Source organism: Cuculus canorus, chromosome 1, assembly GCF_017976375.1.
Source record: "Cuculus canorus isolate bCucCan1 chromosome 1, bCucCan1.pri, whole genome shotgun sequence".
Taxonomy (NCBI): domain Eukaryota; kingdom Metazoa; phylum Chordata; class Aves; order Cuculiformes; family Cuculidae; genus Cuculus; species Cuculus canorus.
The window spans coordinates 98,314,635-98,327,515 of NC_071401.1; the positions used below are offsets into that span (position 1 = coordinate 98,314,635).

Consider the following 12,881-nt stretch of genomic DNA (forward strand, 5'->3'; position numbering starts at 1 on the left):
GGAGAGGAGAGGAGAGGAGAGGAGAGGAGAGGAGAGGAGAGGAGAGGAGAGGAGAGGAGAGGAGAGGAGAGGAGAGGAGAGGAGAGGAGAGGAGAGGAGAGGAGAGGAGAGGAGAGGAGGAAAAGTTTTGGTTTTGATTGATAGTGATTAGCGACAATAAAGCAAACAAAAAAGCAGCAATGGGTTCTAACCAAATTTAAAGGCAGAGTCTTCCCCCTTCCTGGGTCCAAGCATTTGATAATTTTGCATTTAAACATCACATCTTCTTCCTTCACAATTTACAATGACTAAAGGAAAGGTATTGACAGCATGGGGAGCAAGATGAAACCACAAGCAAAATAATCTGTGGTCATATACACATATCTAAAGTATGCATTTGTGGGGAAGAGAGAGGAAAGGAGGAATGGGACCTATCTGATGGAGACACCCAATGCATTTTCGGCCTAGTCCAGTATTTCTGTTAATTTTTTCCAAGGAAAAGAAAAGCAAGGAGTATTTCCAAAATTCTTTAACAGTATTATGCTGTTACTCTTGTAGTTAAGAGCCATTTCTAGTGCTTTGTAAATATTTGACATTTCTTATGTTTGCTCACTTTTTTTTAAAAGCTTATATATAGTCCCGTATAATGACCCTACAAAGCCACTTCATAGGGGTCTGCGTGGCTGCAGTTGTGCAAGTGGGTACAAATGTGATTACCAGGAATGACAAAAGAGAATGTTTTCTTCCATATTTTGACATCTTGTGCCAGCATCTGGCTTGTTCAGCAGCTGCAGCTGGACGTAGACCCAGCTCAAAGCACTGGAGCAAGATGCCTGAGCTTTTTTATGCACCTCACAGTATGAAGGTCCTCCCCACTCTTAGGTGCTTTGTGGACCTATTTAGTTTGTTGCCAGACAGCTCACCGGAAAGGCTCTGACGCAGCACAGTGTTTAAACACTCCAAACACGTAATTAAATTCCAATGAACTTTCAACAGCTGAGTTTCAAGCTGAGGTGCTGCTCTCTCTGGCCTCGATCCAGCAAAACACTTCAGTGCGTGAATAAAACTTTACCACTGTGAATAGTCCTATTGACAAATCAGTGGGAACTACTCTCTGCTTAAAGTTAGGTATGTGTTCAAGAGATTTGTCTCATGTGGTCACAGTGCACCACGGTTAATGCTGTGTTGAACTAGGGCCTAAATCCGGTTCACTGTGTGGTACCTTCTTTGGTGTTGCTGCTTACCTACCGTGCAGCCTTGCTCACTTTGATGTGGGCACCGTCATTTCAGAAGCAATGTTAAGCACTTGTAAATGACACCTTCTCATGATAAAAATTCAGTGCTGATTCCCTTTTGGACGGTACTATAGTGGTGAGTTTACATAGGAGCACCCTGGCAGTCAAACTGTGAATTAACAGTCTCTTGAATATAAATTACAAGATTAGGGGAATATCATAAACATGCGAAAACATTGCATGTCAAGCCATACTCAGGAGATACACAGCTGTCATAAACTGTTAGTAAAATGTTATCAACTGCCTTTGGTAAAAGCCTTGCTTATGTTCTTTTTTCATACTGCACTTTTATGTACAGTTTAACTAGAATTTTGTCTATTGACAGGTTTCAGCCAAACAACAAAACATAAACCTTTTGTTAATTCTGAAACAGCTAAGGTAGAAAAGCAGTGTTATTAGTATGCTTTTTCTGCTCTTTTTCCTTCTAAATCATTCTAGAAACCCAAATTTTGGAAAAAAACATGGTTGTTCAAATAAAATGGGGGGTATGAAAGAGCCACCTAATTCACTGCTGGTAAAACAATCCTTATATTCCAGCATAACCACTTTGGGTTGTTGAAACTAGTATTGTGGCTGGACCATTGCCTGTGCATTAGGGCACTCCTCCAAAGTCTTAATACTTCCCATGTTCAGCTTACTTAGCCTAAATACAGAGAGAAAAATGGGAATATAACATTTGTGTTTTCTTTTATGAGAGTGTAACTTATGAATACTTGGCTGTATGAGATTTAGGGGATCTTAAAATTTGCCAGCAAAAAAGGACACATTAATCAGCTGTTCATAGAATCATGGAATCATGGAATCACTAGGTTGGAAAAGACCTTTGAAATCAAGTCCAAATGTACCTGTGCACTACTAAATTATAGCCCTAATTACTTCATGTACTCGTCTTTTAAACACCTCCAGCAATGGTGACTCAATCACCTCCCTGAGCAGCCTCTGCTACTGCTTGATAACCCTTTTGGTGAAGAAGTTTTTCCTAATGTCCAATCTGAACATCCCCTGAAGCAGCTTGAAGCAGTTCCTTCTCATCCTGTCCCATTGATTGGGACCCATCTCTCTGCAACCTACTTTCAGGCAGTTGTAGGCAGTGATGAGGTCTCCCCTCAGCCTCATTTTCTCAAGGCTAAACAACTCCAGTCCCCTCAGTCACTCCTCATAAGACTTGTTCTCCAGTCCCTTCCCCAGCTTCATTGCTCTTCTCTGGACACGCTCCAGGACCTCAATGTCTTTCTTGTAGTGAGGAGCCCAAAACTGAACACAGTATTCAAGGTGCAGCATCACCAGTGCCGAGTACAGGAGCAGAACCACTTCCCTGGTCCTGCTGGCAACGCTGTTTGTGATACAGACCAAGATGCCATTTGCCTTCTTGGCCATCTGGGCCGCTGCTGGCTCGTGTTCAGTTGGCTGTCAACAAACATCCCCAGGTCCTTCTCTGCCGTGCAGCTCTCCAGCCACTCTTCTCCAAGCCTGTAGCACTGCATGGGGTTGTTGTGTCACAAGTGCAGAACTTTGCACTTGGCCTTGTTGAATCTCATCCCATTGGTCTTAGCCCATCGATCCAGCCTGTTCAGATCCCTTTGAAGAGCCTCCCTACACTCGGGCAGATAAACACTTCTTCCCAGTGCAGTGTCATTTGCAAACTTACTAAGGATACATTCAATCCCTTCACTCAGGTCACTGATAAAGGTATTGAACAGAACTGGATCCAGCCCTGAGCCCTGGGGAACACCACTTGTGACTACTGTGTACCGTGTTGTTTAAAGCATATTTGTTTCTTAGTTTTTGTACCATTAAATAAATACTTTTTATATAGTGTCTACAATCAGTTAGTACTGCCTTGAAAAAGGAAAGCCATATAGGACAGATTTCCAGGCAGGTAAATCCAACTGAACTCAAACAGAAGTACTTAGGACAAGTAAAGAAATTACAATATAGTTTGTAAGTATTATGAACTCTTTCAGCTTCTCTAGGATGCCAGAATTCATTTTACTTGAATGCTTATGTTAGCTATTGTCCAGTGTGTTGTTGAAAACAACACTTTTGTGCAAGTATCTCTAGTATCTTAAAAATATTTGATATCACTCTTTTGGTAATTTCAGATGTGATTAGATGGTGGGAAAATAATGTACTGTTCCATACCTATATATATATATATATATATATACAGAGTTAGTAGCTATAAACACTTAAATAAACAAAACATCATTTGGATAAACATAATTGTGTACCCAAAACATTTACTGAAAGATCTCTTTTTGCTTTGTAATAGTAGTGGTAGATATCATGTTACCCACCAGAGGGAGCTCATACAGTCAAAAGTCGTTTACGGACTTAAACTGATGAGAGCTATTTAAAGGATTATAAATAGATTTAAGCACATTTTTAGTTTAGTGTATAGCTGGATGTAATTTATATTAGCTGAGACCTGTTATGTGTTTCTTTGTTCCTTGAAAGAATATCCCTTTTTGAAGTTATTTTAAAAATAACTGTTTGCATTCTTCTTGGTGCGTAAGATAACTTTGTGAGCAGGTACTATTTTATATGTGAGTAGTGGGTTTTTTTCTGATTAAACACACAAGGAGTGAGGTCCCCAAATAAGCTTAATATTTAGAACAGTATTTATATGACTATGTTTGAAAGTGCCTGTCTTCCATGGATATTAACATTTGCCTCACAGATTTTCTTTGTAGTGACATCTAACTGGTAAACCTATATACTGACTTACTTGCAGAACATGAATACAAAATGTGGTCTGAACACCAGACAGTCAAAGTTTTTTGCAGGTAATGCATTTAAATGATACATTCGCTTCATTCTACTCTTGAAAATTCAATGTTTGTCTTATTCCACCTATCCAAGCACACTAGAGGATATGACAGACCCGAGTCAAAGGAACAAGCTGGGGAGAGCACTGCGCTTAAATGGCTGTGGAGAAAGTCTGTAGGCACAGAGCAATCTGGGTTGTGCACTGAGATGTGTCATACACTTGTGGGAAGGTCACAAGACAGATTTGATCACAGAGCACAGCAGTCTCCCTTCATGTGAATAACTGAAGGTTTAGTTAATAAAAGCATCAAATTCTACTTGTGCAATGAAAGCAGCAAAAGCTCATGAGTGGGGACAAATTTATTTCAGTAGAAAAGTACTTTAGCTTCAGTGTATTTACTTCAGTATTTACTATACCTTGGCTACTTATCAAGCCTGTCATTTATTTATCTTTAATGCAAATACAGCTGGCATAGTATTTGGCTTGATGATCCTTCTGGGCCCCTTCCAATTCAAGATATTCTGCGGTTCTATGATTAGCAGAATGGAGTCAAATACTGATACTGGTTATTCCTCTTTCTATAGAAGAACCATCTGCAATGCTGTGAGCATATTTATCACAGTACAACTCTGTTGATACTAGACGTATTAGACAAAAAAAAAATAACCATAATGAAGTAAATATTCCAATATAAAATGTTTGTGTAGACTAGGCTTGGAAAAGCCTTGGGAAACATACAAAAAAGTTTCTGAATTTTGAGCTAAAGACAGCAGCCTATACATCCCACTGGTGTAAACCACAAAAAGCAAGCAAGCAAGCAGTTCAGGCACACAGCTCACTCACCAGTTCCTCTTCCTTGCCGTAGCTACTTCTTTTCCATCACTTACAGTTCTCATATCACTTTACTCATTCTGAGCACCCAAGGAAAGGTCTGGCATCTGGCTGCACTCTTTTACATCATCACACACATCCTCGTTTCATTTCCCTAATTTCTGCATTAAAATCTGATATAAAATTCAGACAAATAGCAGACCACCTGCTCTCATAGTTTCCTAAACAATTCGAAGAAAGAGCGTATGTCACAGTCAGCACCTGCAGGCTGCCGGAGTGCCTTGCTGCTGTCTACTAGCACCGAATCACAAAACATCCTACAACCGTAATATTTGGAAACCATCTCAAGCACATGGTGATCATCAGGCCACATCATGAGATCACCAGTCAACCGTATCTGAGCTTCAGACTGATGCTGCTTACTCAGTAGGGGGTGGAGACACATGGGTTGTGGTTGGTGGGGGGAAAGGAACTGAGGTGTAGAAGAGAGAACTGACAATTGGCATGTAGGAAACTTGAGTGACTCATATGCTAAATCTTGTGCTTTCCACAATTTAAACCACTGGACTGTGCAGTCTAGAAAGGTTGGAATGTGGTTAGCTGTAATTTGTGAATAATAATTGTCATCTTTCATTCATATGGGTATGAGTATCTGTGACATTCCTTGTAAGCAGTGACGAACCTAAAGGTTCTTGGACTGACATGGTCCCAAGCAGTGTAGATTTTTTCATTCTTATAAAATAATTGACAACTTTGAATTTAAAATAGCAACTGCATGGTTTTGGTGTGTATCTGAAGGACCATCTCAGTAACTTCCAGTTTAACTCTGCAAAACTAACAGACTCATTGGAGTAAAGGGTAAGATTGAGGCTGCGCAGACAACTCAGAGTTGTTTCCCTCCCTGCAGGGACAAAAGATAAGCCCAGCAGGATGGACAATGGAGCCAAGTTTTTGGCAGGTGTTCAGTAACACCCCTGGACCTTTATTGCTGAACACCTTCCAGTCCTGTCATAAAGACAGTTTATAGTTTTATCATGGTTTTTCCAAGGATGTTCATCACCATATTTTCCATGAGCATACATCCTAGGATGCTCTAACAGGAGGGAGAAGACCCTCAGGGCCGTGAAAGTATGCGGAAGTATGTGCATAGGAGAGAAAAGCCATGCCAGCACTCGGGTTTTGTCAACTCTTCTCACAAACAAATGTCTGAAACCAACGTCCTTTCCCTGACATTGTCTTTTTTGATCACTGCACATTTTGCACCCTCCACAAGAAGAGAGGCAAGGCTCTTTCAGACAGCAGTCCCCTCCACTCCTCTAGATACTTCTGGCTTGTGTGTCGAACGAGCAAATAATTTTACATAGGGAAAACCACTGGCTACTCCATGACTAAGATGGTGACTGGCTCATTTCAGCAAGGTGGTCTGTGATGACTTCAGCACAAATGATAGAGCTTCCAACCACGTAGCCCAAAGGAAGGCTGAGAACACCTTGGTGTCATCCCCTTGTGTATTTGTACCGACTATGAACGAAATGTAATGCACCAAAAGCCTACACGGCAATAAAGCCTCTGAGGGTATGTGACAGTTTCAAAAAGCATTAATTCACAAAACTAGCCAGAATAAGGATAATCCTGGAAAGAGAAACATTTAAAAAAAAAAAGCTGCAAGACCTAAACCTGCAGGTCCTTATCTTCCAGACTTTTCAAGAGTAAAATAGGTCTAGCCTCTGGCTGTTTCAATACTGCATGAGTCACATCCTGGCTAACTGGAATGCTTAAATTCAGCTTGTTCAGCATTTGTTACGATGGAAGGAAGTTAAGCTAGTAATAATAGGAAATGGAAAGCACAGTGTCTTGTTTTTTTTAAAACACATGTACTTCACTAACTGTTTTCTTAAATGATCTGAAGCAAATGCATTCGTCATTGTAGTGGCGTGCTTCCTTTTGCTAACCTGCATAACATGGATAATAGCAAGAAAACACTTTATCTGTATAACAGACCGTGTATATGTAGCTGTATATGTTTAGCAACTTCTGTTGTCATCTGAGCCTTTCACGTGCCTTTCCTTCCCTTCTGACCTCACTGGTGAGTAAAAGCCTCAGACTGTCCTGCTGTTTTGCTGAATACAACTGCAGTCATCACGGGCTGTAGTTGGAAGATATAAAACTGAATGTTCCATTGGCAGTTGAACACAAAAGCTGAAATTGACTTCTAGGTTCTTGGGCGAAATACGATGTAAAAACATCTTTGAAATAATTGTATAATAAGATTTTTTACAGTGCTATACTTACAAGAGACCTAATTAACAGAACAATTCAAGGTCTCTCCTTAAATACAGAAGGCCATAAATCATATTATCTATTTGGAAAATACTGCATAAATATTACAAACAAATATTTTCTTTAAAAACTTCATCTCAGCTATTGAATCAGCAAAGCAACACAGTTCAAATTAATAACTAGAAAAAAACCCAGCATGTCAAAATTGAAAATTTATTGAATATGAAAATGCTTATCATTATTATGCTCTTGATAAAAAACTCAAGAGATGAATGATAGATACAGCAGTTACCTCTCAGAAGGCTGTTCTAGCCATTTTCACTCTGCAACATGTGAATGATTTTCTGGTTTACATTGAGTTTTCTGCATTTTAATTTGCCTATGAACATTTTTTGAAAATTCCATTTATCTACTCTCTTGCCTTTGAATCCCATTTTATTGCCATTTTTTTTCCTTAAAAACTTGTTTTCCTGAGATACTTTAATTTATATTCCTTGCTACTTCTGTTTCAGTTTTACTCATTTGGATTGTGATGCAATTTCTCTGAGTCACTGTTCTCAGGGACACGAGCATCCACGCTGGCAGGCAAATACATTGATACAAAGCAGTTATTTTTTACTTTCAACATGACTACAAGTAGGAAGAAAATTTGATTGCAAATAGCCACAGTCCAGAGTAAATACAGATTTCTGACTTCAATTAGTCAGGGATGCTTTAAGAATTCTGTTTAGCCAGGCTGGCAGCTGGACCACACCACAGATTTGGTGTATATACACCTGTAAAAATGTTTCCTGAAGAATTCCAGACCGGTCAGTCTCTACAGGTTAGAAAAGCCATATTCCCTGGTTACTCTCAAATCACTGTGTGTCACAAATGATGCTCAGCTTCCCTTCTCTACATGACTTTGGCTCTCCCTCTCATTTTTCTCAAACAATATGACCTGATATCATTCTGATATCTAGAACACAATGGGAGCAACTAAACAGAAAAATTTAGGGTTAACAAAGTTATCTGTAAGTAAAGTTCTGCTCTCTGATCCATCTGCATCCAAATCCAGTCTGCTACTGAAATAATTTTATGCATTTTGTGTAGCTTCCAAGGAATTACATGAAATCACCAAACTGGCTAGTGTTTTCAAGGCTAGATATAAAAATATGTGACTAAATCAGCAAATTAGTTTTGAAAATTACAATCCTGTTGTTCAAAACATAAATACAAATAAAAATAATATATCCCAGATTATGCAGCATCCTGTGCTCAAAGCAAAACTCTGAAATCTGTACAGGATACGCTTACCATCAGCACAAAATGCACACAAGGCTTTTCCAGCACTCCCAGACTCAACATCCAAAGTGGTTTTTATTCATTATGGGTCTTTTGTCTCCAACTGTCACAAGACAGAGCAAAACCTGGACCCTCAGATAACAATGTGCTCTGAGAGAGGAACAAATACAGTGTTAGATTGCCCGTGGAGCATCCCAGCAGAGAGCATATGCCTCAGAGCAGTGAGTTCCCCTCCTGTTTCTGCAGTGGCCAGAGTGAGGGAATATGCAATATTCCCACCTCGGTGGCTCAAGAAAAAAAGGGGAGACAAGGCTGTCCTCTCCTGCTACCTCCTCATGCTTTTCTACTGCAAAGTCAGGCGCTTGCAGTAGTATGGAGCCTTCTTCCACGCCTGTGCTGCAGATAATAAAGTAGGTAGACAGCACAGAGATATTAAGGGGCATCTTCTATTTTTTTGTCACCTTTGCTGCTGGAATTACTGGGGAACATTTTGGTGCCAAAAGACTTCCTCAGGAAATGTTCTGATGAACATAAAATCCAATTTTTTACAACAGATTAGTGATTAGTGATCAAAGCTAAAGTTCTGGTGGAAATCTTAAGTTCATAGTGTTCAATTACTGAGACCCATTTCAGTAGTAATGACACATCAAGTTGAATTCCAACCTCACAAAGATGTAACAAGCTGCATCTGTCAAACAGAGTTAAAAAGTCAAGGTGATCAAGAATATTCAGAACATAAAATGGCTTTTCTATATCTGCTTTTAATGAAAAAAATACTGTATGAATAGAAATGGAAGTATAACAAAGAATTTTCTGTTGATCTAGGAAAATACAGGGATAAATAGAGCAAGTAAAACTAACATTTTACTTCCAGGTTATTTGTATATCAGGAAACTCCTGTCCCTGATTACAGCCACTCATGTTTCAAAACAGATTGAAAAATAGGAACAGTACTTCTAGTGACATATTCTCAGTGGAAACCATGATGATAGCATTCATATATTCATTTTTAATTTCTTGTATGCCAAAAAGTACAATAAAAAGGCTCTCAAGCTATCTTTATGCTTGAGGAAGGAAAGTTTGATCTCACCCTTCTCCTTTTAATTTTATAACTTGCAAATTATTACTGGCAGTACACTTGTTTGTTAAAAAATAATTACGTTACTTCAATTTTTAGTGTACAGTTTCTCAGATTTTATACAACAATACAAAGCTGACATGGGATAATAAAGTATATCTTTTACCCGGCAGGAGATCTGTTTTAAGATAACTTCCAAACACTCGAAGCATGAGGAAAATAGTTTAAAAAATCCTCACCAAACTAAAATTAACATACACGTATTCCATATATTAACATTGTCCCTGCTGTATGCCTTAGTATGGTCCAAATTCCCAACAGAGAGACTAATTATATCATCATTTTCTAGTGTGTCCATATCTTCTTAAATTGGAAGAAATATGTTTAGAAAAGAAACCTGATCTGCTAGAACATATAATGGGGATAGGTTAACTTCAATTATGTTACTTGAAATAAAATATCCATTATATAATGGATGAAATATCCATTATATTAAGCTACTGGCTGGCAAGCATTAAATCAAATATAGACTTCTATATACTCTTTATCTGTGGTGAAGTATTATAACATATTAAACAGACCTTTATTTTAAAATCTCTTTCTAGTACAGGACCAATCCTGTATTAACTGCCTCACATAAGCTAGTTCAGAATTATGAGGACCCCTGCCTTTTTTGATACTGTATTCTGAGCTTTTCCAGTTGCTCTACACACTGTGTCTGGGCCAGCTTCAGTGTTCGGTTCTCCTCTGTCAGTTCTGCGTACTCCTTAGCCAGCTGAGCAGCATCCATGCTTTCTTTTTCCACTTGTTCCAGCCTGGCAATCAGCTCCTTTCTGAAAATGATAAAAAAAAAAGGAAAGATTAAAAATGGCAGGATCCAAAAATTTGTTCTTCTGTGTTATGTTAAAGGTGAAGTATAGGTGGTTGACGTGGTATTACCTGAGCTGTTTGAAACTAATTTATTAGAGTCTTTCTTTTTCCCTTTAGAAGATGGAGCTGCCAAAATCTGTGATAGGTTTGCTGTTCAGTGACCAAACCTGCAAAATGCTGAGGACCTTCAAGTATCTCTAACTTCCATAAGAATTGAACACACAGTTAATGGAGGGGAACCCCGTTCCTGGAGACCACGGCTAATATTTTGCTTGAAGAATAACAATGTATTATTTTTCTCTCAATATCAAACATATATGAAAGAAAATGAGAGGGTTTTTTTTGCTTAGTTAGCTTTATCAGTAAATTATGTGAAGTACACCTGGTTCCCTTTCCTCTGCTACAAAGAAAAACAATTCCAGTAAATACTAGGCACATGAATCTGAACTACATATATGGTTTCTATAATGTGCTTATGTTCAGAGTTTACGCCTACTACTGGGAAGAGTGATATAGCTGCAAATCTGACCCCTCCTGGCCTTTTGAAGAGCAGACACAGGAGGATTCAAGCTGTTGCTTCTTTCTGGATGGAGTCACTTAGTGTTCTCAGTGTTCTGTATTCTCAGAGTTGGTCAGAAACTGTAGTCTCCCGTCTAGTATCAACTGAAATTACCTCAGCAGAAGTTAAGATAAAAAGAGGTCTTGAAACAAAACACATCGAAGGCATGAGTAACTCACAGGCTATCTAATCGCTCTCCACTTAGTTACCCAGCAGCTCACTTGGCCCCTGCTTTTATTCCCCCTTTAAGCCAAATCATTTATTCACCCCTGCTACAGGAAGTCTCCACTAAGAACTTCTTAGTTCTTTTGATCTTTCTATCGCAGAGATTAGTTAATCTTTAACTCTTCATAGCCCTGTGACTTTATTTCTCAGTCATGTCAAAATAGTGCTTGTAGATCATCAGTGGGAAGAAGTAATGCCTTCAAAGTGGATAGCTTTTGCTACAGTCTTTAAAGGAGCTCTCTTGTCAAGCCTTTCAGACAGGAAATTCCTACAGATTAGTAATTCTATCGCCACAGGTCAGGCTATTCATGAAATAATAACATTTTGGTATTTGCTGTTCACTTACATTACTTAGAGTGGCAAAGCTGCCATATACAGCAGCAAAACTGTAGGCACACGAGTTTTCAAAAACACTTCTATGTGGCAGCCTTTGAGGGTCAGTTTGATCTTCCTCTGTCTTTACTACAGCTTTCAGTGATAGGACAGTTTGCCCATGGTTTAGCTGACTGTTTACAGTTACAGTTACTGCTGCTCAAGGGGTCACAAGTTAGAAGAGACTCCTGGCACACTCATTGCTCCCAACTGTGCTCCCATACAGAAAGAAAAAGAAGAAGGGAAGAGTCACCAGCCATAACAACAATTTTAAATAATCCAAAAGTCGCAGCAGACAAAAGCCCTCCTGCAGCTAAATATGTTCGCTTTGTTTTATATCACTGAGGTAACGCTTAGCAGCTTTCTTTTCACCAGGTGAAAGGTATGTTCAATACGGTCTTCAAGAGAAAATATCAAGAGCATATATTTTTGTTCTGCAAAACCGTATTAACATTTGGCACAATATAATTTTATAAATTTTAAAAGCAGCAAGCCATTAACAAATTCATGTCTCTTTGCTATATCAATCAATTTTCAAACTGGCCCAGAAGAACTGATCTTGCTAGACAGTTCAATATTGCAGCTCTTAATGATGGGACTATTGGCCACAGAGGAGTAATTGCATGTATGCTTTAAAGAGTGAGAAATGCATTTAGGGACAATGGATTTTAGAAGTCCAGCAGCTTTAATCACTTCAGTCTTTCAGGGCTTCCTTGTGAAGATTTCTGTCTCTTTGGACTGAAAGAGACCTTCAGCATTATTACTTTGCAATTATTCCACCAGTGCAATGCTGGACTGAAGGATTAAATTAAGCTTTTTCATATTACCAAGTGTTGACTTTGAAGTGTTCCAAACAGATTAATACAGAATCATTCTTTCTTACTTTTCTTACACTTACGAGTTTCTTAAAGAGAGATGCAGTGAACACACTAATAAGTAAACAGCATTTAAAAGGAGGTAAACATTTTCAATGGGGACTTTTAGTACATGTATGTACTAAAGAATGGTACTAACTACTCTGTTTGGACTTGAGCCAGGAGCGGCACAGACAGTGTGCAAACACAGACAGCTCTATTAATGACTGTCAGTCCTGATTTGATAAGATGAGGGTGTGTGCAGGCATGGCTCTCATGCTGCTCTCCATCAATACTCAAGCAGCGCTGATAACTCTTTTTTTCCCTGGGATTTAATTTTGCTATTTAACAAAATATAAATGGATTAAGAGCAAAATACACTCATTGCTGCAGTCCACACTTTAGGACCTCCCTCACACTAAGCAATTTCATTGTACTGAGGTAGTAAAATTGCCCACTTCTGAGTCAGCAGAACCTACTTATT

General features: G+C 38.9%; 1 protein-coding gene across 9 annotated transcripts in view; it reads right to left on the bottom strand.

Annotated features, from left to right (window-relative positions):
• Positions 1-7,480: 7,480 nt before the first annotated feature.
• Positions 7,481-12,881, bottom strand: part of MAP3K7CL (MAP3K7 C-terminal like) — a 44,040-nt gene continuing 38,639 nt past the window's right edge. For all 9 annotated transcript variants that reach the window (XM_054056641.1, XM_054056636.1, XM_054056637.1 and 6 more), the window contains one exon: positions 7,481-10,350. In XM_054056641.1, the coding sequence (XP_053912616.1) occupies positions 10,170-10,350 (181 nt within the window). In that variant the 3' untranslated portion in view covers positions 7,481-10,169. The remainder of the gene's footprint in view (positions 10,351-12,881) is intronic.